Genomic DNA, 26,501 nt, shown 5'->3' on the forward strand with positions numbered 1-26,501 from the left:
GGTGACCGCCGCGGCAGCGGCTGCGCGCGCTCGCCTCGCGTTTCTTTTCCCGGAAGGCAGAGAAGCGAGGAGAACAGCAGCGCGATGGACGGAGCGCGGCCGCTCTCCGTGCGGGCACCGGGACGGGCGGAGCCGGAACGGACGGGGCCCAGACGGGCGGGGCGGGGCCGGAAGTGACGGCAGACGCAGAGGCACGGCTCGACCCCGGCCCCGCGCAGGGCACGCCGGGAGTTGTAGTTTCTCGCTCTGCAGCTCGCGCGGAGCACGCTGGGACTCGTAGTCATCGCGGAGGGGGCGGTGCTCCCGGCAAGGCGGCGCGTCTATTGGCCAGGAGCGCGGTGAGGGGCGGGGCCTCTGGGAGCCCGCTCCCTGCCGATTGGCTGTGCGGAGGCCCGGCCCCCGGCGCGATGCCGTCAGTTCCGGCGGGCCGCGCCGCCCCGCTCATTCTCTTTGGTGTTTGCCCTGTGCCGCCCCGCCGGTCCCGCCCGGCCCATGGACTGAGCGACCCCCGCCCGCCCCGGCCCGGAGCCGAGCCCAGCGCAGGTGAGGGGGCGCGGGCGGCCTGGGCCTGGCCGGGCCAAGGGCGGGGGGCGACGGGGCCCGGCGGGCCCGCGCCGGGCCGGAGCCGAGGCCGGGGCCGGGGCCGTGGGGAAGGGGCGGCCCGGAACCCCCTGCGCGTCCGGGGCTCGCCCTGTGCCCCTTCCCGGCCCGGGGCTCGTCCCGCGCACGGCCGGGCCGTGCCCGCTCCTGCGGTGCCGGGAGACCGCCCCGGCGGGGAGCGGGGACCGGACCGCGATGGGCCCGGCGCCCGCGGCCCCGACCTGCGGGGAAGCGTCGGGGCCGACGGCGCTGCCGCCGCCCCGGGCGGGCCGTGACAGCGGCGCTCCGCGCCTCCCGCGGCCGTGGCAGCGCGCCCGGGGGCGGGGGCTGCTCGCTGCCCCCTGCCCGCCGTCCCCGGCGCGGCTCCGGGGCGGCAGCGGCGGCTCCCGGCGCAGGGGCCGCGGCAGCGGAGCCCGTTCGGCTGCCGTGCCCGCCGAGCGCCCAGAGCCCAGCATCCTCCCGGGCCGAGGCGGCAGAACCGGAGTGCCGAGCCGGCCCGGAGCGCCGCGGGGACAGCGCCAGCCCCTCCCCTCCCGGCACGGCTGAACGGGCGAGCCCGGCTTTCCCCGCGCTCCCACCGGGGCCCGCAGCCGGCGCGCTCCAGGATCGCCTCTCCCTGTTTTTGCCGCGGTGTAAAGCAACAAGTCCCGTGTAAGGCTTCCCCTGCCGCCGGCTGGCTGCAGGCAGCGCCGCTTGGGGTGTCTGTCCGGGAAGCTGGACCTGCAAGTGCCAGAGCCGTTTTTATGATGCATTCATCTGCTCGGTATTGTTGTTGTTGCTTCTCCAGCAGGTTTAGGGCAAACCTAGGAGGAGCATCCTTTGGAATGTCAATGAAGGCTAGGTGTGTGTGTATATATATATGCATATATATACACATATATCAGTGAACTAAAATATATGAATGAAGTCTGTGGTCTGCTTTTGGAATGGTATATTTATAAAATCTAGTTTCTTCTAACTCGAACGTGCAACTGTACTGCACAGTTCCCTTGCTCAAAGTGGAGGCAACGTTTTGAGTTTGTTTTTTTAATACTAGTAGACATGAAAATTTGAGTTCTGATTATGAAGCTATGGCTGCATTGTAATAAAGTGATTTCTGCTTTATCTGTTGATTATTTCATACATGCAACAAATGTGTGTTCTGACTTACAGAGATTCACTCAAGGTCTGTCACATCTTGATGAGAATGTAAAAAGCCCAGGGGCTGAATCTTTTACTATGTTTTCTATTTTCTGAAGTTGTATCACAAACTTATTTCCAAGCTGTTCTAAAAGGATGCATGCAAGAAACGATTCCATTTTATGTAGTTATTTTAAGCAGCCACTCTGTTCAGAGTTTTTCATAACATCATGAATCATTTTTGCACTATCAGTAAAGTTAGTCAAAATGTGTTTTGTGGCAAAATTATTCATAGGTTGAAATAAATTTGAGGTGATATGACTGTACAAAGTCAGAGCAAAACTGGAAATTGCTTTGTGCCTTTCAGATCTTCCTGAAGAACAGCAGCTTTATTTTGGAGAGAAAGGAACATTCCAAAAGCCCTTTTCCTGGCTCCTTTGGCCAGGCTCCTTGCCAGAGTTGGTTATTTCACTCGAGGTGCTGCCGATGCCCCAGGGCAGTGCAGGAGCTCCGGGCACGCTGGCTCTCAGCAGTGTCTGTGGGTTCTGTGACCTGTTCTACTGCTGGGAGAAAGCCAAAACCCGCCAACTGTTTTGTCACAACACCAATTGAGCTAGAAGTATCAGTTAGGTGTTTATTGATTATATCACTTCCTGGTTTATCAATTTCCTTTGTTTGGAACTGTCTGGTTTATGTGTATGTTTGGTAGGTCCCTCTTTTCATTCAGCTGTTACTTTGAAGTTTTAGCTTTTCTTCTCTTATCAATAATCTGTATCTTGGCTCCCAGACTACTTTGCATAACATTTAGTTTTTGTACCCTTACCAAAAAGGGCAGCATCTTTTTCTACAGTGTTACTTTTGGGAAGGACCCTGTCTTGCAGAACTGTTGCAGAAGATTTATCTAAGAAGAAAACATTGTTCAGCCAATATTTTACATTTTGTGCAGATAGCCTTAATTCTGTAAAATTTAGTCATTGTTTATCAATTTATAGTGAGACTTTCCAGTTGTAAATAGATGATGTAAAACACTGTTGCAGCAGCTTGAGAATTTTATGCTGTATGTTACAAAGCTCCCATAACGTGGGTTTTTCAAAGGTATTTTAGGTAACAGTATCTCAACAAATCTCCTAGAGTTTGTGGATATTTATTTTTTGTGCCTCAAAGTAGTCGATGGTTGTATCCGGCATTTGTGCTGCTTCAGGTGCAGGTGGAGCAGAGGGGCAGCGCGTGCCCCAGGGTGGGCATGGGGCACACTGGTTCTAGCAGGGCCTCAGGGAGGGCGTCGGGAGCTGCAGCCGCGCGGGGCTGTCCCTGCCGAGGAGCGGGCACCTCCGAGTGCTGCTCCCGGCGGGAGGGAGCTGTGCCCGCTGCTCCCGGCGGGGAGGGAGCTGTGCCCGCTGCTCCCGGCGGGCAGGGAGCTGTGCCCGCTGCTCCCGGCGGGGAGGGAGCTGTGCCCGCTGCTCCCGGCGGGCAGGGAGCTGTGCCCGCTGCTCCCGGTGGGCAGGGAGCTGTGCCCGCTGCTCCCGGCGGGAGGGAGCTGTGCCCGCTGCTCCTGGCGGGAGGGAGCTGTGCCCGCTGCTCCCGGCGGGCAGGGAGCTGTGCCCGCGCTTGCGGGGGCTCCCAGCGCTGAGGGCAGCACCGCCGTGCCCGCTGTGCTGCCAGCCTGGTGTCCCTGGGTCAGGGCGGGAACGTGCCGGCCCGGGGGCACAGGGCTGTGGGCAGGGCTGGCAGTGCAGCCCCTGCAGAGGCAGCTGTGCCAGGGTGACGGCCCCACGGTGCCACAGGGACTTGCGCCTTGCCCCGGCGGGGGAACCTGTGCCGCCAGGGCAGAGCACTTCAGGGCGGCTGCCAGCAATGGTTTTCTTGATGCATTTTAAGCCCGTTGCCTCTCGTTCTGTCACTTTAGCCATAAAGAACACATTGTTCTTTTCCACTCCAGAATCCCTTCAAGCAGGTGAGCTGCTGGTTCTCAGCCCCCAGCCAGCCCTTTCCTCTCCAGAACACACAAGTTCAGGTCCTTTAGCAGTTTTCCCGTAGGTTATATTTCTCTGAAGGGACTGTTTTGGGCTTTTCCTCCTTTGCTTCTGCCTGGAGCCTGGTCCCCAGTGAGTGCAGGGCTCCAGCTGAGGGCTCAGTGTGTGAGTGCAGAGCAGGACTAGTGCAGCCCTCGCTCGGGCCGGTTCTTGCTGCTGCATCTCGGCATGGGGAGGGCTTTTGCCGAAGCAGCCTGGCGGTGTCAGCTTGTGCTAGCAAGTGCTGTTGGTTGTAACTCTTCTCCACTCTGCTGGTGCCCATCAGTGGTGTCCGCACAGCCCCTTGGGCTTGTTCTGCTGAGGTGGAGGGCTTCATTCTTGGCAGAGTTACCAGGAATGGCTGGGGGAAAAAATTCTCTTGTCTTTATGCAACTCGGTCTTGACCCTGCCTGCAAACATGATGCATTTCCTTGTTTTTCAGGTACTTAGTTTAGCCTCCAGAAAACCCTGTAGAAGAGGAGTTGAGCTGAGTGTAATCCTCTTGTGTTCCCTCTTCACTCTGCTGTTGGTAAACACCAGGTGTGCTGCCAGCCTGGTTCAGGCTCTGCATCCTCCTTGGTCCCAGCAGCAGAACTGCTCACAGTCCTGGGAGTCGGCCTAAGAGTTTGAAATGCCCGTCTGAAGTAAATTCAGGAGCTCTGTCCTCTTCTCACCCGGATCAAGATTGGGCTCTCCCCCATTTTGTAGCTGGGAATGATGTTGCTAGCATCTGCACGCAGTTGGCTTAGGCATGGAAAAGAAGGATTAAACACTTTGTGCTATATTTGTAAGCAGAATAAAATAGGTTTTGATTTCCATTTAGAGCAGTCCGTGCAGTGACAGGTTTCATATGTGGCACTGAGATAATTTTGTTCTGAAATGGTTTTAGTCTATTTGTGAGTGAAATCACTAGATGGGAAATGTAGCCAAAAGGTAGAATTTTTATCATTTTCTGTGATTTGTAGCTACCAGAGTTTCTCAGTTTGTGGCTTGCTTTTGGTTTGGCTTTGTGAATGAAGGTCTAAGTCTAATTTTGGGAGCTGATCTCTAGGGCTCTTAGGAAGAACTTCACTACAGAAAGGAAACCTCACTACAGAAGGAAAATTGGCAAGTGACTGCTCCTGCTGCCCTCGGCACTGCTCTGCTCTGTCCTGGGCGCTCACCTGGCCCTGACCCCGCGCCGTGGCTGCCTTGGCAAAGCTCGGGCCTTGCTCTGAAAGCACGCTGCTGGTACAAGCTTTCTGAAAACAGTATCAAGCTTCCTTTACAGCATGATCTCAGACACACTGATGTTTCTGACATCAAAATAACTTTTGCTGGGCGGCTGAAAACTGTAACTTCAGTTCCTTAGAAAGACATTGCATTTCAGTAGGAAAGGAGTGTGAGTGTTTGCTTTTCTCATTGCAAGATTTCAGTGCATTTCTTTGTCTGCAAGACTTTGGTATAGTCTTTGCCAGGCAATTACTATTGTTGTGTTATGTCTGAAAATTTTCAGTGATTCTAGTGATGCTCTTGGGAAAGAAATATAGTGATTGTAAAGTTATTACCCTGGAGTCTTTTTCTAAATACTTTTCTTGTCTTACAGTTTCTTAGATGTCCTTTAGAGAGATTCTCTAACGCCACTCTCGCAGTTACAATGCACCTCATGTGTAACTGCTGCAAATTCAGTAGGCAAATATAGGATTTGTTATGAGTATAATCTGCATACGTCTCTACTGGACTAATGAGACCTGAACTGTTTTTGCTCTCTAGTAAAAACAAAGTTATCCAGGTGGTAGTTTGATAAGTCTGACATGTTTATGATTTTTTTTCCAAAGTACAAATACTCCAGATGGTAGATTTGGTGGTGTATCTGTTGTTTCCCAGTACTTTCTTACCTCTTATTTAATAGATAATTAAATTTTTCTGTCCATGAATGTATTAATCTAGGTTCTCCTTTTAGGCTTGTTTTGTCAATAACTAACTAAAAACTTCCCTCTGACTCATTGTTGCTCCTCTCACATTTGGAAACCCATTCACAGGTTCAGAATTTGAAGCTCAAAGAGCACTAGTGGAGTTGTGTTGCTGCTAATAGCCCTCTGGTGGTAGCTAGGGCGCTGATTTCTCCTTTTCACCTATGAGTTAGGAAAGAATAAACCTTTGTTTGCTGCCCTAATCAGATCTGTAGGTGACTGATGTGTGTGTGTGCATGTTTGAATGCCTTGGTGTGTAAAATGGATTTACTTGGCTGTAAAATGTATTTTTAATAAATAAATTGATACGTGGCTTGTAAGTGGATCTGGACAGCTGACCTGTTTGTGTCTATTTAGGTTCCACTGGCTGAACATGAAGACAATTTTGCGTCCATGTGGTAGAGAAATGTAATACTAATTTGTCAGCACGGGGAAGATGTGTGACAGCACTGCACACGGGCTGGGGCACCGCTGCGCTCCCGGGGGGTTTGAATGGCCATAGGTGCCCATGGGCACTTCCTGCACTTGCTTGTAGTGCTGCAGAGCCAAGTGAATCTGAATTGGTGCTTGAACTGTGGCTGAGACATGCCCTGCCTTAAATCCAAGTAACCTTCAGGATACATGTAGCTGATACAGTTTGTGAACTCTTGCACACCTGCTTTTCCCAGCCAGAGCTACTTCAGCATTTCCTGCTGGACTCCAGCTTTCCCCCTCATCAGCAGCTTGGCATTCTTGATGATCCTGAAACTCTATCATATAATAATAAAGGATGTATTCTCTAGATAGTTTTTTCATAAAGGCTGCATTTATTTCTTGCCCTCCAAGTGAAGAAGTTTAACTTCAAGTGGTAGAATGCACGAAATGTAACTTGTCCGTGGAAGTTGCTCATTGTTCGGCGTATAACCAGTGGCTCTGGGTGTAAGTAACAGGATTTGCTCCTAAGGGGATTCAGTTGTGGGGAAAGGAGATGGACAGTAATGAACAAGCATAAACAAAGCTTCTGTACTACTCTTCTGTGAATGAAAGAAGTGTGAAACACGATGGGGCGTAGGGCTGGAACTGTGCTGTGCAAACTGATGTGTGAGTGACTAACTGGACAAAGTGGGAACAATGACTGCTTGGTTGAACACTTTTTCCCTTTTCGCTGATGGAGGAATTATTTCAGTAGGTTGTTAGAGAATGCTAAATATTTAGTATAATCTATTTTTCATCTTTACATTTTAGGTCAGCAATTTGGCTTCCAAAACTGGAGTTTGTCTGCGTTCAAAGCTGTTTGCCTACAGTAATCTGCTCTGGTTGGAAGTGAACATGTCTCAAGTACAGATTCAGAATCCTTCTGCTGCCCTTGCAGGGAGCCAAATACTGAATAAAAACCCATCTCTTTCACAGCCTTTGAGTATTCCTTCTACTACCAGTTCTTTGCCCTCTGAAAATGCAGGCAGACCTATCCAGAACTCTGCTTTGCCCTCTGCTTCAGTTACATCCACCAATGCAGCTGCAGGTAAGATAGAGGGTCAGTAACTATATCTTTTTAATGCTTATGGTTTGGCATGATATGTTCCTGATGTCTTGCACCTACATGTGATTTAAAGTAATATTTATCCAACTGTAGTAGTTCCCTGTGGAATGAAATCTGTTGGAGATAGGTAGGAGCATACTTTTACATAAAGTTCCAGCAATTAATTGATATGTTTTTAATAGTGAAGAATATTTAAGTTGTATTAAATTTTTGAAACATTACTATCAGTCTTTTCTACCAGTAGCGTGTTTTAAATATGAAAAAGTGTTGTTTGAAATAGTTTTTTTAATTCTGTTATCTTTAGTTATTTTATGACCAGTTTAATGATAAATATATTATGCCATCAAAATGCAGCAGAACAAATAAAAGGTAATAAAAATAGCTAATTGGGGAAAAATAGGAGAAGAGATATAAAATTAACAGAGTTTTTGAAATTATTCAAAGCAAGGGATAATGAGGAAGACTTGGAAGATTTGTTCCTTCACACATACTAGATGAGATGTGAGCTGTTTGCAGGAGTCTTCTAGCGTCATGCTTCAGGCTTGCGTTAGAACCTGAATTTAATGATGGTGCTTTTTAGGCGTGAGCATTGCTAGGAAAACCCAAAGTTCAATAGATTGTTACCAGTTTTGGCCAGTGAGCAAAGCTGTCTATTCCAGCATTGCAGACAACTAGATGCTAAGCCACTGAGATTTCTTTTTTTAATTAAAATTTGTAGTAAAGTTCACAGTTATCAGTTCATTTATCAGATCTTACGTAACCTTTCAGCTCCTTCAAACATGGCAAACCCCAAAGAGAAAACCCCCATGTGTCTTGTGAATGAATTAGCCCGTTTCAACAAGATTCAGCCCGAGTATAAGCTTCTGAGTGAGCAAGGTCCAGCTCATTCTAAGGTAAATGTTCATACCAGTTTCTTACTGCTGCTGCTCCTCTCCTTCACCTTCAGGAGTGGGAAGGCAATGTGTGGGATTTTGGTGCAAGATGATCCAGAGCAATGGAGAAGAAAGGGAAGCCCCCAACAGAATCAGTGGTAGGGAAGTGTGGAGCTGGTGGCTGGGAGGTAAAAAGTTGAGGTCCAAAAAATGTTTCATGAGCTTCAAGGTGTGAAGGAGTTGACATTTACAAAAAGTATTGGAATAACATTCAGAACATCTGTACAATTGTGTTTCATTGATCTGTGGGCATGTAGAAGGTTTTATGGTACATTGTGAACTTAACTTTCTTCAAACTGATGAAAAATGTCTTAAATAAACCTTTTAGAGGATTAAAGCCACAATGGAGTTATGTGTACAGAGAAGGGTGAGTTTCCAGTCTGCTGTTCAGTGACATGGGCACAGCAGCTCTCCCCACACTGCTTTGAGTGTTTATCCTGTCAGATCTCATGTAGGATACTTGCCAGCTACAATTGTTGTGAAATTCTTAGTTCAGTAATCAGGAAAATCCTGTTGATGTCCAAAGTGATGGAAGTCTGGGGATGACATGGGAGTTGTGGATTACTGTATTCTCAACTTGTGCATCACTGAAAGACTCATTGTTTTGTATAAGAGAGTCTGATAAACTACATAAATTCTGAAGAAGCCTTTTACAAAATACCTGTTTGTGGTTTTGAGGTGTTTACAGTGCAGCTGACTCTTGGGGACCAGCACTGGGAAGCTGAAGGAACTAGTATTAAAAAAGCGCAACATGCAGCAGCTGCCAAAGCTTTGGAAGGGACAAAATTCCCTAAACCTACGGCTCGTCCATCTCGTAGTGAAGGCAAGAATCCAGGTATATGCCACAACAAACTGATTTAAAATAATCATACATAGAAAGAATACACCTTTCTGCTTTTGGTATGTATTGAAGTTGTATAAAGATGAATTAAAACTGATTCTGCCTGTTTAACAATGGCAATTGTCAGCTAGCAAGTACTTATTTTGTCTGTGCATCTGTTCCATAGGTAATTTTCTTTTGGCAATTACTTTACACCAGACCTCTTGTACTGGATTACAGCTGATTTCTGAGCCAGTGAGACTTGTGGTAGAAAAAATGACACTTACTGAGTGTTCTTTCTCCAGTCAGAATTGACTAGGAGTCAGTTCTTCATGCCCACAATACCAGAGAGAAATGTTTTAGCCCTCAGTAGCAATTTACCTGCCTTTTGACAAAGCCAGTTGCAATTTGAAAATGAAGAGTCATAGAAACCCCTCTAGGTCACTGAGGACAGAGAAATGTTTGATCATTTGCAGTAAGCAGGAGACACAGAAGGGATGTAGCATGTCTGGTAACTTAAAAGTGTATTTGGAGAAATTTCTTCACTGCAGAAAATTCTTCTTCTGCACTTTGTTAGATACACTGTAAACGTAGGTAAATTAGCAGCTTCAGAAATTAAAAGCTAAATGATAGAACCCTCCAAAACACATCCAATAAAAGCTCCCAGCAAATTCCCTTTTTTGTAACAGGATTTCTCACAACTTTACGAGGCTGCTTTCATGTGCATCATATAGACCTATTCTCTTTTTGTTCATTAGCAGTTCTGTTTGGAATTCAGTCATTTAAGATGCTGCACGTGGCAAAAGTTGAGCTCATTTTTCCCTGCTGTGAGCCAGCAATAAGAGTTTAAGTTGTCTCAGTTCCTTGTGACAGGTGGACAACCCTTTCTATTCCTTTTTCTGTAGACAGTGTAACCCCCACAGTGGAGTTGAATGCCCTTTGCATGAAGCTGGGGAAGAAGCCCATGTACAAACCCATCGACCCTTACACGGGGATGAGATCCACCTACAGCTACACCATGCGAGGTGGCACCTACCCCCCACGGTAGGTGTTGGCTCGGGTGCAGCCCCCGAGCACCCCTGCCCCGCTCTGCCTCTGGGAGCTGCCCGTGTCCCCTTCAGGGACGCTCCCTCCCGAGGCAGGGGCTTGGGAGAGCTCCACCCACCGCTGTCTCTAACTTGCCTTATTTCCACTGCTTTATTTCTTTGGGGTGGGGCAAGGCAGCTGGACTGAAAGTTGAAGTGTTTTTGAGAGTATTCAGGTATAGCCAGCTTCATGGAGCAAATAGCTAAATATATAGATAGCTAAGTATTAGGTAAATATTTCTTGCGTTTCCTTTCAGTGTAAAAGCAGAAGTGAAGAAAACAGATTGATGCTGCTTCTTCTGAAACTATTTAAATTAAAGTTGCAGTTTAAAGAATTTTATGTAGGCATAGGAACTTAAAATTCAAAACTTCCTAGATTGCGAAGTCCGTAGAAGTGCGGTCATGTTCTCTTGGTGTAGCACTTGGTCAGAAATGTGTTCTTGTTGTAAAGCAAGGAATATCAATATTTATTTCAAAGGTAGCTCACTAAATTCTTTTAGACTCTAAATCAAAATTTAGTTTTTTAAAACTAATGCTTCAGTGCTGGTGTGGTTACTGATATCCAAGAGATTGACCCACATCTGACTTAGGTGTCTGTTTGCTTTGCAGGGCAAGTCATTTGCTTATTCCCTGCTCTCTTTGCAGGTACTTTTACCCATTTCCTGTTGGGCCTTTACTTTATCAAGTGGAGCTTTCAATTGGAGGGCAGCAGTTTCATGGGAAGGGAAGAACAAGACAAGCTGCTAAGCATGATGCAGCTGCTAAAGCTCTGAAAGTTCTGCAGAATGAGCCCTTGCCTGAGAAACCAGAGGTGGGAATTAATCTTAAGTGTTGTAAGCATAAATTGCTAGAATAAACTGGGATATTTTTTTCCTTGTTGAGGAGACAGTTGGGAAATCTAATTCTGTGTAGCAGTGGTGACTTACTTGTGTCAATAGAAACACTTTGACGTAAAAGCATAAATTTCTATGGAACTACCATTTTCCCAGATGAAGTTATGTTAATTTTTTCACTGTCATATTTTTCCACAGCAATGCTGTAGACCTCTGTCAGATATGGGCACTGGAAGCATAGATAGGAATTAATATCTTACCAGGTACAGATCATACACAAACTTCTGAAGAAGTGCATAAATGGGCAACATAAAACTCAGGCATGGATTTACTTCCTATGACAAATTCCTGCATGATTTTGGAAAGAACCACTGAAGTTCTAGAAGAGCAGGAAATGCATAGAAATAGTAGACTCAAACACACGTTTTGATAGGAATATAAGAAGTCAGTTTTTTATCCCTTCATATATTTATGGCTGCCCAGCACTTTCCATTCAATACCATTATTGTGTTTTTCGTGCTTTTTTGTTGAGTGGCTTTAGGCAGAAGGTCTCACGGTGAGCACAGGAGTCGCTTTGCTGCTGGGCTGGCTGGGAGCCTGCACCACATCGTGTATGTTGGCTGCTTTGGGCAAGGACAGAACTGTAACTTGCAGTCTGGGGAGTGTGAGAGCTTGCTGGATATGGAGTCTGGCTGTGTGCTGAGAAAGAAGGGAAATGAAGAATTGGAGGAGAAGGTAACAAGGGGTCTCAGACTGAGAAAAAGAATCACTGAGAACTACCAGGAATGGCAGGGCAAGAGGCTTGAAGAAACATGAATCCAAGGGACATTGAGTTAAAACTTGGTGTGTGTGGGAGTGAGCATTGCCCAGGCGATTGGGCAAAAGCACTGGACCTGAGAGTTCAGGGCAGAGGCTTGGGAGGCACTGATGGAGGTGCTTCAGGTAAGAGAAAGCTCTCCTGGAGGATTGCAGACTGAAAGATGGAGGGAAAAGAGCATGATGCTGGGAACAGGAGCTGGGACTTGGGCTGAGCCCTGCCCTGAAATCTGAACTGGTGGCTGGCACAGTGTGGGCAGGGGCCAGCTGGTCATCATGCAGGAGAGGCCAAGGCAGAGGAGGATGTTCCCCTTCAGTTCTGGGAACCCCAAATTCTGGAATATTGTTCTGTGACAGTGGTGCAGAACATCCCCTTTTTATGCTCACCCTTGTAACAGATGAGCTGCTCTCGTGGGCCCTTTTCCCCCTCAGGGAGCACAGACCCAGGGAGACCAGCTCTGCAGGGCTCACATGTCACTGAATTATTCTTTGTTCACTCTTCTAGGAACGCTTCAGTACAGGTCACTTTATGAAAGTATTTAGAATTGTGGAGTTGAATAGTGTGAGGTCTTGAGAACAAACTGCAGTTGTTGTAGGATGTCTCATTCTGTGTGAGGGGTGTAAATCCAGAGGCAGAGGAAGTAAATGAGGCAAGAGACTGCAAGAAGGGAGGATTATTAATAAAACAGGACCTGAATGGTGTCTTGACCTTGAGAAAACTGCATTTGTCATTTTATTTTTCAATTTAAATTTGACTTGTCTGTAGAAGGAACAGTAGGAAATACAGCTTAGAGAAAGGAGAAGTGAGCCTTGGAACATGGTGTGCTGGTTTATAGCAAGTACTTGGATAATCAAGTTTTCATTTAAAGTTTGGTACTTAAATTCATTGATATTTGTGGCTTTCAACTGTTATAGTTTTAGGAGTGTCTGAGGGAATTGTTTCTGTAGCAGAATTTCACCATAGCCAAGAGGAATGTGGAATAAGGATGGTTGTGGTGCTGAGTGAATCCTGTTCATTCCTGCATCCAGTGAGGCAAGGGCCGGAAAGGATACAAGAGTGTGAGGTCATGAGAGGTGCTGTTAAAAATGCCTGTATACAACAGAGGCAAATCAAGATTTCAGAAGCAGACATAATCCTGATACTTCCTAACAGTCATTTGATGTTGCCAGTAATTTTTTTTAAATGTAGTTATTTTGGTGTATCCCATTTGAGTGTGTTCTTATGTAAAAAATATTCTGATGTTTGAACTCACGTGTTTTAAGGAGGAGTAATTTTGTACGTTCTTATTATTTGGCGGGATTTTTTACAAGTTTTTGTTTTTATGGACTTTTACTCTTGTTTTTTTTAAGTTGGAAAATATTTGGTGCATAATAACAGTTGGGCGCAGTGATCTTAAAGATCTTTTCCAAGCTAAATGATTCTGTGATTCTAAGAAGAAATCATTGAATAAAATGATTAGACTTTAAGGGAAAGAAGGACCATTTCCCACACCTTTTCAGGTGCAAATCTAGGAGCAAGTGGCATGAAAAAACATGGAATGATATTGGCTCTTGGCTGGACCAAGCCCTCCCTAAGAGCTGTGCTGAGTGTTGGAGCATTGAGGGGGGGCTGTGGTGGGAGAGCTCACAGGGACCTTCAGTGTGGCTGGGGTTGGATGTGCTGCTGAAGGAGCAGGGTGGGTTACTGGGCACATTCAAAGACAGATGATAAAACATTGACTTAAAGCTTAGGAAACACGGAGAGCTGGGCTTCCTAGCACAATTCTTAGGCAGGAATTCTAATTTTGCCTCAAAATTTGCTTCTGTGTTTGTTGCCAGCTCACTTGGTAAATATCAGCTGCTCTTTATACCCTTAATGTGGAAGGACAGGCTCAGACTGGTGGCTGTGGTTAGTCACTGCCGTGCTGGGCAGCAGCTCCTCGGAGTTCAGCATTTGCTCACAAGCAGCCCTGAGGAAGGGAAGGGAGCTGGAAGGAGTTCCTGGAAGAGGGCAAGTCCCTTGTAATGGAGTACAGGACTTGTGGAATTTGCTTGAACAACATGATGAGAGCTAAGAATGGCAAGTGCTTTGGGGTCTCATTCAGATTTAGAGGCACGTAACTCTCCAAGAGGAGAGTTTAGTCAATGCAAACAGGCAAAATACCTCAAAAGCAAACTTATGCATCATCTGCCTTGAAGTGTGCAGGGAAAGGGAGAGAGAGCGTGTGTATGACTATTTTTGATTTATAAAGTAAACTGATCCAGAACTCAAGTAGAGTAAAATAGTTGTATTCTGTTAAGGGTTATTTTGCTAATAATTCACTCTTTTTAGATAAAGGTATTGAGGAAAAGAACCTTCATTTTGCACTATGCACACAGATCTGGAATGCACATACACTGCAATAGAGCAGATAATTCCATTCTATTTATTTATATTCTCTTGAGAGGATATTAAGTGGGAAAATTTAATCCAATAAAGAGAAGTCATAGTCATCGTCACAAAGAAAAATGTAGGAATTTGAAACTCTAGAATCTGTCTGAAATTACAAGGAGAGGAAAAGTGCTTGTAATCAAAGTTGTTGTGGCAGTGCTGGTGAGTGAGGGCAGGGACAGACCATTTCTGGCTGTGCCTTAGGAGTTCACGTGTTCCTCCTGGGAATATGCTGCTGTTCCTTTGGAGCCTGGCGCCGGGTCTGGCAGACGATGCCGGAGACCTCAGGGGGCTGTGCTGGGCCGGGTTTGCTCGGCGTGGAGCAGAGCAGGGCTCTGGCACAGCCCTGCCAGGAGCTGCCCTGCTCTGCCACAGCACCACAGGGCCAGGGCTGGGCCCACACTCCAGCCTGGTGGACAGGGGCAGCCCAGGAGAACAGCGCGAAGTCTGATGGGACGGTGGGAGGAGTGAAAACTTGAGATTAATTTTGTCAACTATTTTTTATCTAAGATAAGAAAAGCCTGTCTGAACTGGTGGGATAAAAAAATCCTTTGTGTTTTAAACTAACCTGTTAGTAGCAGACATGGGGGATGCTTGCTGCCGTCCAACAGGTTTTAATCTATTAAAGCTCTCTAGCTCAGCTCCCCTGATGCTGCTCCAATAAGATACTTAAATCATTTTTATTACCTGGTTGCATAACTAGTATTGTGGCATGATATAATCAGTGATATTGTTCATCTTTATCATAATCTTTCCAATATCACTACTGGACACCTAAAATTTCTCTGTTGCTGTTGACATGCATTAGCTCACGTTGGTGCCAGCATCAGTGAAGACACTTTTGGAATCCCAGTCAGAGTTTTACCTGGAGATATGTAGACATGCCTGTAGGAAAGCTTCACTGGCAGTGTTGTCTCAGCAGGTTTGAGTTCTCAGAGATGGTCAGCATTTCATTTAGGACAAGTTCCTGATAGGATGCTCTTGACACGAGAAAGCAAAGCTGTAGATGAGGCACTTACAAGGGAGCATGTGAAAAGACACGACTGTGCCAGGGGCTTGTCAGCCATCCCTCATTCACATTGGTCCCACTCTCAGAGTCTTTATTTTTCCTTCCCTTTCTCTTACCTGATCCTGTCTTAGTGCTTTTGGTGCAAATGTCCAATCAGTATATGAAAATTGTATTTCATAAAGGTACTTCCATTTGGAAATCAGTGCGTTTAACACTTCAATTTCGTTTTCTATAAACGCATTTTTAAACCTATTGGCCCTTATTCCATTTGTTCTTTCTTGTAATGAGCACATGAAAATATGAAGGTTTGAAAGCTTTTACACATACACCTTAATGAGCTTTTTAAGATTCAGTTCTGTAGTATGTGGGCTGCTTTTCTTCACATTCATGTAACATGACAGTAAAGGTTAGAGTATTTAAAATTTGGAGAGTTCAGTAAAGTGGTTGAATGGATAAAATTCAATTTAATAGGATCTTTATTTTAAATAGAGTATGCTTCTTTTAGGTTAACGGAAAAGAACCAGATGATGAAAATCTCAATAAATCTGAAATAAGCCAAGTTTTTGAGATTGCACTTAAAAGGAACTTGCCTGTGAATTTTGAGGTATGTTTACTTTACAAGCTCTAGATTTGTTTTTATTAGACTATTAAGAGTATGCATTAAGTTGAGTCTCTCCTAGATAACCCAAACAACTGACTTTTTACATGTCTTGTTAGTTGTGAATACACTTTAACCTTTGATAGTCACCCTGATTGTCTTGGAGTTTATATGGTAAAGGGAAGAAAAAGGAAAAATTCACCTGTTCATAAATTCATGCCCTGAAATGATCACATGGAGTGAACAGCTACACTGTGGTTGTCTGTGCAATCTTTTTTCCAAGCTTTTTAAGAAAAGCTTATTACAGTGAAGAACCAAAGCCCAACCCTGAATTAATGATTAGAACATGGAAGTGAGTAGAGCTCACTCTGAAAGACACATATGGAAGTATTTGCTTAATTAAGCACTGATCTGGACTACCCATGAGTGCAGAATCTCACAAGTAGGTTTCTTTTCTTGCCATGAGGTGACCTCATGTGCACCTGACTTTCCTTTCCCTTTGGCCTGGCTGCTTGCTGCCTCTTTGCCCCTCTTGATCATTTCAGTTATCCTAAATTAGGAGCTTCCACAGGAGCATCTCTGTTTCATTAAAATATTAATTTATCATGCTGCTTTTCTGAGCTGGCAAAGTAACATTTAATCCAACCATCTCAATTATTATAGTAAGAAAATGCCATTGTGTGTAACTAAATTGCTTCTGAAACTGTTCTATGAAATTTTACATGAAACTTTCAATTATTGCAGATTAGCCTGAGTATCACTGGTAAAAATACACTGTCACACAAAGCCAATTGTGGGTGGAAGCTCTTAAAATTAATTCTTACTTCTTGACTTTATGGATATTTTGGAGTATGATGTGTTTTGAATGGAGTTAAAAGCCTAAATCTGTAGTGGGCAGCTGTCTCTTAGATGTCTTCTAGTTTCTTCGGAACTTCAGAGTCCAGAAATCAGAATTTCTGGACTAAAATGCTAGATCCTAAAGAGTTGCTTTCTCCGTAATGTTTTATTGCTGTACCATGATATATTTAATGAGGTGCTGTTAACTGTGGGGAAGTACACACTGGTGAAATAGAACAGTCCTGTTTTTATACTGAAACAGTAAATGAGTAAATTAAATAGGATGGGTTAATGACTTGTGTAAATACTGTTTACTGCTTGCTGCATCTGATCTTTTAAAAATATATGCTTAATTGGGTGGGAATATGTTATTAGAATATGTTTTACTTTTTGGATTGTATGAGAATCTAAAATCTCTTTATCCTTAGTTCTTGAGAGAAGTTTGCTATAAACAATGTGCCCTGCCATTTTTAATAAGTGTTTATCACGCTTTCACTCAGTTTTTCCCTCTGAAACAGGTGACCAAGGAAAGTGGTCCTCCCCATATGAAGAGTTTTGTAACCAAGGTATCAGTTGGAGAATTTATGGGTGAAGGTGAAGGAAAGAGCAAGAAGATCTCAAAGAAGAATGCTGCAATAGCAGTCCTAGAAGAACTGAAAAAATTGCCACCCCTTCCTACAGTTGAGAAAATGAAGCCACGAATCAAAAAGAAAACAAAATCAATAGTGAAGGTAAGGGGGAAAAGATTGGAAATTTTACTGTGCAAATAATAATCAGAGAGGCTTTTCTGAGTCGGTTTTAAACACTCTTCAGCTGCTCAGCCTTTACCAGCCCTCTGGTGCAACAAATGAGCTGGTACTTTGCTCCCACTTTAATGGGGTTCTGACACCACTTTTGTAGCAGTTATCAGTAAATTCAGGATGAAAGAGAAACCTTATAAAGGAAAGAGCAGCACATAAAAATCAAGCTCTGACTTTCAAGCCTCAGACTTTACAGCTTCAGGTTTTGCTTGTAGAAATTCTCCTGCAAGCTTGTCCCTCCTAATATAGCAGGATTAGAATTTGTAAAGCTATTAGCAGGGTAGGTTACATGTGGTCAAGTGTGACAGTGGAGCCATATAAATTCAGTATTTCTCTTTGGCTGTGACAGTGTTTCATTAAGCAACTTTTATTTCAGTATTTTTAAAATCTAGAGATGAGTTAATTCAGAGGCATGCTGCATTCTGTCTATTAAACCGAATATTCATAAAGTTTGGCTTATTTCCTAAACACTGTTCTACATAGCTGCAAACAAGTCCAGAATACGGTCAAGGAATGAATCCCATTAGCAGACTTGCCCAGATACAGCAGGCCAAGAAGGAGAAGGAGCCCGAGTACATGCTCATCACAGAACGTGGGCTGCCCAGGCGCAGGGAGTTCGTCATGCAGGTGGGTGTGATGGCACACAGTGGAGGTGTGGCTGTGACCCTGTGACCCTGGCACACAGTGGAGGTGTGGCTGTGACCCTGGCACACAGCTGGAGGTGTGGCTGTGGCCCTGTGACAGTGGCACACAGCTGGAGGTGTGGCTGTGACCCTGGCATACAGCTGGAGGTGTGGCTGTGACCCTGGCACACAGTGGAGGTGTGGCTGTGACCATGGCACACAGTGGAGGTGTGGCTGTGGCCCTGGCACACAGCTGGAGGTGTGGCTGTGGCCCTGTGACCATGGCACACAGCTGGAGGTGTGGCTGTGGCCCTGTGACCATGGCACACAGCTGGAGGTGTGGCTGTGGCCCTGTGACCCTGGCACACAGCTGGAGATGAGGCTGTGACCCTGGCACACAGCTGGAGGTGTGGCTGTGGCCCTGTGACCATGGCACACAGCTGGAGGTGTGGCTGTGACCCTGTGACCATGGCACACAGCTGGAGGTGTGGCTGTGGCCCTGTGACCATGGCACACAGCTGGAGGTGTGGCTGTGACCCTGTGACCATGGCACACAGCTGGAGGTGTGGCTGTGACCCTGGCACACAGCTGGAGGTGTGGCTGTGGCCCTGTGACCCTGGCATACAGCTGGAGGTGTGGCTGTGGCCCTGGCACACAGCTGGAGGTGTGGCTGTGGCCCTGTGACAGTGGCACACAGCTGGAGGTGTGGCTGGCACCTCATTTTTTTTTCTTACAGGAGTCAGGTTGTCAGGATGATATACAGGCTTAACAGATTTCCATGACACGATTTAACAAAATATCTAATGGGCTACATTCACAGAAGATAAAGGTTCAAGAAAATTTAAAAAAAAAATTGCACAGGGCACCAGTAGTCTATGTTGTAACTGCCTAATGTTTTAATTAACAGGAGTATTGATACTCTGCTTAGAGGTACTAAGCTGCTTGTATTTTGTAATGTAGTATTTATTAACACTAACTTGGGTTCCCAAGGTAAGATGATGAAATACAATTCTTTGTGTGACTTTTGTTTGGGTTTTTTGTGCTTGAAGGCCAATGATTATTGATAATAAATGACAGCTTGCTCAGAACAATGATCACTTGAACTATTTTGTGACTCATGGCATGCTGGAGACACAGATCACTAATAAGGGAATCTCAATACTACTGCTTAAGAATTGAATTTTCTTCCTCTTCTGTCCAGGTGAAAGTTGGTGTGCACACAGCTGAAGGAATGGGCACGAACAAAAAGGTTGCTAAACGCAATGCAGCGGAAAATATGTTGGAAATTTTAGGTTTCAAAGTCCCTCAACCTCAGCCTCCAAAACCAGCATTAAAGACAGAAGAGAAGGTGAGTCTTGAGGAAGCAGCAGCTTGTTAATGCTGCAGCAAAGCCTGAGCTGAACAGAAGCAGCTTTGCAAGGCAGTAACAGGATAGGTAGTTCATTCTCTCTGCCCTACTCGAAAACAATTGTATTGAGGGCACTGCTCCCTGAAGAAATATTAAATATCCAGTGTTTTGGATACATTAAGCATTTGGGTTTTCAGGTAAATGAGAGTCTCATCAGACGGATAAATTAATGTATTCATGGTTTATGAAATGTCTCAGAACCTGTGATAATTGATGTGTTGGTCTTAGAAGCTTGCAGACCTGTAGGTTACAGTCCTCTGCCAGCAATGGTTTTACACAGCCTTGTCACAGTTGCAGTGAAAAGTTTGTTCCAGGTCTCTCTGAGGGAAGGAGCCTTCTGTGTTCTGCTGGTGATTCAGCAGATGCTACCAGGGAGCTCAAACAGCAAATCCAGGGTTGCTTTTCTCCTTTTCATGCATGTGCTCATTGGTGTCTGGTGTGCTCCCCTCAGCAGTACCTGTGACTAATGGCAGTTAAACTGGCTTTATTCTGGTATCTGGTTCTGAGTAGCTGTGTTCCTAAACTACCACTTCTCTGAGATGTGGTAGTTTTAGGCCTTCAGTGAATAAGAATCACTGAACTTACCTTTTTTGATAGCAATGTAGTTATTGATGTTTTAGAATAATAAGTTTTTCAGTAAAATTTTGGCTGGTCAGATCACCTGCATCTTGGAAACTTTAGAATTTTGGGAAAAAAAGTTTAAAAGGGATATTGTGTGTTTGAGTTCTTTTCCTTTTATTTTTAAGACCCCAGTGAAGAAACCAGGTGATGGAAGAAAAGTAACCTTCTTTGAGCCGGGCTCTGAAGAGACTTCAGCTAGTGAGTAACCTGGTGAAAGCAGCAGGGCCCAGCCGGGGGTGTCAGGTCTGCTGCCAGTCCCTTCAGCAGTGCCATCTAGCACTCTGGGACGAGCAGAGCAGTGCAGCTGCTGCCTTGCAAACCAAGTGGAGTCCTTGGAAAGGTTTGGTTATTCCTCCCAAGGCCCCTGTCCTGGCGTGAAGATGAGAAAGGGTGCCAGTACTGACTGGTCAGCCTCGGGCAGAGTTGGAGAGGGAAGGAACCACCTCAGTCTGTGCCTGGTCTCTGATGGCTGAGAGCAGGAGCTGTGCCTGCCCTTGTTTCAGGCAGTGAATAGTTGTGATGGTCACACCCAGGGTGGCAGGCTGGAATCAAAACACCTCAAACCTGGCCTCCCTGTACACAGACATTGCTTTCTGGAATGTCATCTGGTGGGAGCAATCATTATGGAAAGTTTGTCTATCACCACAGATTGCTGTGCTGGAGAGCATATTTCAGGTACCTTACATGTTTACATATGACTTTGCTATTTAAATTATAGTAAGTTGGAATTGACATGGACTTTGGTACTGTTTCACTGCATCCAGAAGATTTTAGGTAAACTTCTGAACTTCCTATTCAGATTTTGCTATTCCTGTTTTCTTCCATTTACAAATTTTGGCTTTCATCCTTAGACTTGAAACAGCTCAGTCCTGCAGAACTTCATTAATCTGTTCTGCCATAAAAATGACTCCTTTGGTTTATTTTGGTGGCACTATCTTCCCCACCTTTCTTGAGCACGCCTGTGCAAGTTTCAGCCATAACTCTGTGTGAGTTCCCCTTAAAAAGCTGTTCTTATCCCTCTTTAACTTATACCATAATGTCAGCAAATTGCTGTCAATTGACTGTGGCTGGACATTTGCTGTAAATAGTCTTGCCTCTTTGTGCTAACATTCCATTTTACCTTTCCTACCTGCTTGTTCTCACCATATACAGTTTAAACTTTGTGGACTGTCACTCTCTTTACATCCTTAATGGTGGCTCTGGCCATTCTGTGCTTTCATTATTTGCTCCTACAGCTTAAATAATGGAATAGAAAATTCTGAAAGCAAAGGATATATTTAGAATAGGGTTGCAGCTGAGGTGTCTGTGAGCTTGACTGATCTGGAGAAGCTCCTCCTGGAGGTAAAGGTGCTCCCTTTGGCAGAAGCAGCCGTTGCACTGAGTCAGTAATTCAGTAAGAAAACTCTGTCTTGATGGTGCTGAAGCTCTGACCCTCCAAAGGCCGATTGAGCCTTCCAAGTTTGTTAGTATGTCAAAAGTAATTTGAAAGGAATTATTTTTTTCCAAAGTGACTTTTGGTGCCCGCGTGTGCCTGCAGGAGGGACTCTCAAACAGCAGCTCTTCAGTGTGCACCTCTCTCCTCCCAGGTAATAAAGAAGATGAGTTCAGGATGCCTTATCTCAGCCATCAGCAGCTTCCTGCTGGCATTCTTCCCATGGTCCCTGAGGTTGCACAGGCTGTGGGAGCCAACCAAGGACACCACACCAAAGAGTTCAGTCGGGCAGCTCCCAACCCCGCCAAGGCCACGGTGACGGCCATGATCGCCCGGGAGCTGCTCTACGGGGGCACCTCTCCCACTGCCGAGACCATCCTGAAGAGCAGCAGCTCCTCGGGACACTTCCCCCACGGGCCGCTGACCAGGCCCTCCGAGCAGCTGGACTATCTTTCCAACGTCCAAGGAATCCAGGTAGGCGTTCAACTTCACGGCACTTCTTCCAAAGCTATTGTTCAAAAGCTTTTCAGTTCTGTTGGTGAGAGATGAGTTCTGAGCCTGCTGAAATGCATGTCACCATTTCGCTTTACCTATGACACGTGCCAAATTTTAAATCTTTTTAAATTTAATTTTCAAGTGTGCATTTCTGTACCATTCTCAGCCCCAATTCACTGCTACTCTGAGGTCTTGGAAGAACAAAAAAAAAAGGCAGCATTAAAATAAAGCAGCATTTTCTGAAAATTGTCCCAATATAGGAAGACATTGTGGATTTGATCTTGGCTGATGTGAAATCAGATTTTTTCACTAATCTGTCATACATGAACATTTGCTGTAAGCTCTGCATTTTCTCACATTTGCTCCCTTTAATGGGAATTGCATTAAGTTCCTGTATTCATATGACAGATGAGCTCAGTGGATCAAAAAACAATACAGAAATTTGAAATGCATTTAGCAGTGATCGGAATAAAGGGTCCAGTAACAATCATTATTAAGTAGCCACTTGCATTCAGGAGCCTTGCCAAGCTCTTTTGAGTACTAAGAAACATTGTAAGTGAGGTTAAACTTCAAATGGAGGGGCTCTACTGACTGGGAGAACGATGAGAAGAAAGGCTCAGTGTCATATATTTGCAAATAATCTGTAGTTGTGATATACTTCCAGTACTTGGTTAACTGAAAAGAAGTAAATCCTTCTCTTTTCTTCAGGTTGAATATAAGGACTTTCCAAAAAATAACAAGAATGAGTTTGTATCTCTTATAAACTGTTCTTCTCAGCCACCGCTGATCAGTCATGGGATTGGAAAGGATGTGGAGTCCTGCCATGACATGGTATGAACATTGCTGAAATGCTGCTCTTGGGCCTTCCCTGAGGGGAAACCAAGGTTTTATATTACTGATGGGAGCAATTAAATGTTCTACGATTCCCTGGCTAATTTTTGTCTAATATTTCACAGGTTGCAGAAATAATGATTAATAATAACATAATGTAATCTAAATAATGCTTAATATGCTAAACATTTGATCACAGTTTTGGTGTACAAAAAGCACATTTGCTTTGTCTTGATAGTATTTGCACGAGCCCATGACAGTAAATGCACAGAAAGGAATGTATAAACCTAACAGCTTATTTCCTTATTATATCAGAATGGGCTGATGTTTCATTGGGAATTGTGATACTTGGGCTCAGGTTCCCAGACTTGCAGTGGAAGTGGAATCCCCTATGGAAGAAATGCAGTTCAGCATTGGATAGTAAAAGACACTCTAAATCTGTTCATCTCCCTTTATAAAAAAAGATTTTTTTTTTACCAGTGCCTGAAATATTTCTTTGTGGAAGAATGAGCCTGCTAAAGTGAAACCTGCAGGGGACTTTGGCTCTAAAAGACTTTAGGTGAAGCTGATAGGATGTTCTCAGTCTGCTCCCATTCAGAGGAATTGTTCTTTTGGTCTCCAGAGGTGATCTGAGTGTGGCAGCCTGAAGGAGTCATTTGCACTATTTGAATACCCTTAGGAAAACCTGATTCTGCTGATTTTTATACTAAAAACTGTTGCACTACTTTACTAATGGACACTGTGAGCCTCCTCCTCAGTTCAGGGTTCAGCTGTCACTAAGGCACGTGCCAGAGTCAGGGGTATGCTGGAAAGCTGCACCTGAAATTGCTCTGAATGAAGTGGGGAAAAAGAAGTCAGTTCTCAGGGGAGGTGTCTGACCTTTAGCCGTGGCACACTGGCCCTGCTAAGCAGTCACGTGGGCCCCTCCTGTTTTGTAGTTTTGATTCTTGTGTAACTTGTTTTCTTTTCTGGAAAAGGACGCTGATTCTGTGTATTTTTCTGTCCTTTTGTCTTAAGCTCTGCACAGTTGGAGCTGTTACTAATTTATTGTCTCTTTTCTTGCTGTTTCTAGTCCTGGTGTGTTAGTTTTCCCCCAGCGCTGAAACAAGTGCAGTGGGAATCCCCAGTCACAGCATCATCCAATTGTTTCATGAAGCACGATGAAATTCTACACCTTTGCATTTTCCACCATAACTATGGAACTTAAAAAAATTCTTTAAAAATATCGCCAAAATAAGAACATTTTTTTGGGTTTAAGTGAGTGCTTTCACTAAGTTACTGAACTATCTGGAGGCTAAATTGCTGAGTGCTCTTTCTTCTTTTTAGGCTGCATTGAATATTTTAAAGTTGCTGTCTGAGTTGGACCAACAAACCACAGAGATGCCAAGGACGGGAAATGGACCAATGTCTGTGTGAGTGGTTCCCATCCACGTCCCTTGCACTGATGCAAATTAACCCTATGAGAGTTTTTAGACAAATAACATGTGAGGGGTTTGATTTGCCAGAAAGGTTGAAATGCCAAGGGCTGTTTGCCTTCCAGCAGGACCAGAGGGAGGGTTGGATGGTCAATCCTGTCACTTTAACATGTCAAAGGCAAAGCACTGAGCAGGAGTGAGTGGGTGACGTGTGCTGGCTGTGGTGTGACCCCAGCAGCTCAGCTGCCCCTTCCCTTTTCTCTGTAAGGAGTGTGCCTCTGCAGTGGCTTGGGGTTCCAAGTGCTCCTCTCTCTCTCCTGCAATCTTGTGTGTCACAGCTAAAGGGATATACAGGGGTCAAAGCTCATTTTCAGCAGAAGCATGGAGAAGTGCAAACTATTCTCTTGGCTGGGTTTGGGAGGAGAGAAAGTTGAGCATCTCATTCAGATAATAAGCTCTCAAATTAACAGTGGTGAGATTAACAAAGTGCTAATTGATTGAAAATCAGGGCAGTTATATGGTAACAAATTGTTAAATGCACATCAAATTATTTGTATCCAATTTAAAGTATCTTATTTGTGGAAATAGTTTTGTCTCCTAAGTAACAGGTGTTTTCTCATTTTAGATGTGTGAAACAAGAAATGGAAAGTGACCCTCTCCTCAAACCGGCGAGCGCAAACCCTTTGGGACAAACACTGGACAGCACTGCCTGAAACAGGCTCTTGACTGAACCCAAACCTGAAAGCACCAGAGAAAATCAAATGCTTCCTCTTAATGTAACCTAACTGTTGGAGTGCTACAGTCTCTACAACCTACTGTAGTGTCTAAATCATAACTGTTGCTTTTTCTTCAAACAGTGATACATTTTTAGTTTCATTATGTTGTTTTGATTGAAATGACACTATACATTTTTCATTTAAAAGTTTCTTAATTGTATCTAGAACCATAGCACAGTTTAGAAACTTTGTCTTCTGAGACTGACATGTTACCTGTGAACTAACTTGGGAAGATCATATCCATGTATGTGGTTATTTTGGTTTTATTGGAATAGCAGCGTTTCACTGGAAACAGGCTGTGTCCCACCATTTTAAAAAGCCCCATATTTTTGCAAACCAACCCTAATTATCTAATGGTTGAATGAATTTAAACACTTTAGGAATTTTAAACTTGGTTTGATCATTTTTGGTTAATTTCTAGTTTTCTTGAGTGTGGGGTAGGGGAACTCGAATGCAACGTGACTTTCAGTGATCTCTGAGCTGTGTTTTAGGGATTGTGCGTTGGTGGCTCACAGCTCACTACAGTACAGGATATGATCTCAATGTAGTGCATATAAAACTGCAGATTGATTTTCCTTGAGTGCTTTATACTGTTTAATTACATCTCCATGTAGGGCTGAAAAAAATTACCTATGTTTATATATAACTGTGTTGCTTTTGATGTTGTGTTCTTGCGCACGGTCGGTGCGCGCTGAGGTTTGCATTGGTCCAGGTACAGCACGATAGCCGCGCGAGTTCAGTACTGCTTCCGTTCATTGTTTACGCTGGAATTTTTTCTCCCCATGGAATGTAAGTAAAACGTAGTGTTTGTCACCAATAAATGGTAATACTAAATTTTTTTGGTTAGTTTATTCCTGTACACCACCACAGGGGCTGCTTTTTTATAGATTTGTAATGCTTGTGCTCTAGTCTGGGCAGTGTGTTGAGCTGTGGAGTAACTTCCAGTGGTTCTTGAGTGCATAGAGAATGTTCTATGTTCTGTGCTGTGCAGGGTGTGCAGACCTGGCAGAGCAAGGGAATGCAAAGTAACGTGGGTACAGTTTGTTATTTGTGCCACAGTGTTAGTGCAGCTGTATTAATGGGAGCTCAAACTGGACTTTAAAGTGAAACTTAAAAGTTCGCTTAAACGAGGAACCTGGCACAGCCAGCGGATGGGACTTCCTCGAAGTAGAGACTTTAACTGTGTTTCCTTGTTTGCTTGTAAGCTGAGCCACAGCCTTGCGTTGCCTCAGCGCTGCTGGAGGCAGAGCTGCAGAGCAGAGCTTGGCTCCTGCAGCAGCGCTGGCCCCAGCACGGCCCCGCAGGCTGACACGTGTCTGCGTCTTGTCCAGTGCGAGCTACGGTCAGTGTTTACTTACCTGGGACCTGCAGGAGCAGTTCCTACATCTGTGTGCAGCACCCACGGGAACTTCTGCCACAGAAGGCAGTTCCTGCAGGTGCTGTCTCAGAGCTAAATGTCTTGGCCATTTTATTTGCATCATCCAAAGCAATCGGGCCACAGGAACTGAAGACCAGATTGCATTGAATCACGTTGGGTGTGATCATTATAAGCTAAAAA

General features: G+C 44.9%; 1 protein-coding gene across 5 annotated transcripts; it reads left to right on the top strand.

Moving 5' to 3' along the window:
- The first annotated feature begins 425 nt into the window (after positions 1–425).
- STAU1 (staufen double-stranded RNA binding protein 1) lies at positions 426–25,777 on the top strand. 5 transcript variants are annotated; one of them, XM_059480668.1, is made up of 15 exons: positions 426–543; positions 6,908–7,184; positions 7,971–8,095; positions 8,813–8,969; positions 9,860–9,998; positions 10,685–10,850; positions 15,613–15,711; positions 17,043–17,273; positions 17,826–17,969; positions 19,167–19,313; positions 20,120–20,192; positions 21,581–21,900; positions 22,630–22,752; positions 24,079–24,164; positions 24,793–25,777. In XM_059480668.1, the coding sequence occupies exons 2-15, from the start codon at positions 6,992–6,994 to the stop codon at positions 24,878–24,880; spliced, it is 2,091 nt and encodes a 696-aa protein (XP_059336651.1). In that variant the 5' UTR covers positions 426–543; positions 6,908–6,991; the 3' UTR covers positions 24,881–25,777. The 5 variants fall into 5 exon arrangements, with proteins under 5 accessions (XP_059336651.1, XP_059336653.1, XP_059336650.1 ...); XM_059480670.1 differs by lacking the exon at positions 426–543 and adding an exon at positions 6,380–6,601 and having other exon boundaries at positions 24,807–25,777; XM_059480667.1 differs by lacking the exon at positions 426–543 and adding an exon at positions 6,383–6,601.
- Positions 25,778–26,501: the final 724 nt, after the last annotated feature.

The sequence above is a fragment of the Ammospiza nelsoni genome, chromosome 12, assembly GCF_027579445.1.
Source record: "Ammospiza nelsoni isolate bAmmNel1 chromosome 12, bAmmNel1.pri, whole genome shotgun sequence".
NCBI lineage: Eukaryota > Metazoa > Chordata > Aves > Passeriformes > Passerellidae > Ammospiza > Ammospiza nelsoni.

Excerpts from the sequence above, each read along its gene's own strand:
- STAU1 (XM_059480668.1), top strand. The coding sequence starts at position 6,992 with ATGTCTCAAGTACAGATTCAGAATCCTTCTGCTGCCCTTGCAGGGAGC. Across the intron at positions 7,185-7,970 it reads ATCCACCAATGCAGCTGCAG|CTCCTTCAAACATGGCAAAC; the intron begins GTAAGATAGAGG and ends GTAACCTTTCAG. Across the intron at positions 21,901-22,629 it reads CCAACGTCCAAGGAATCCAG|GTTGAATATAAGGACTTTCC; the intron begins GTAGGCGTTCAA and ends TCTTTTCTTCAG.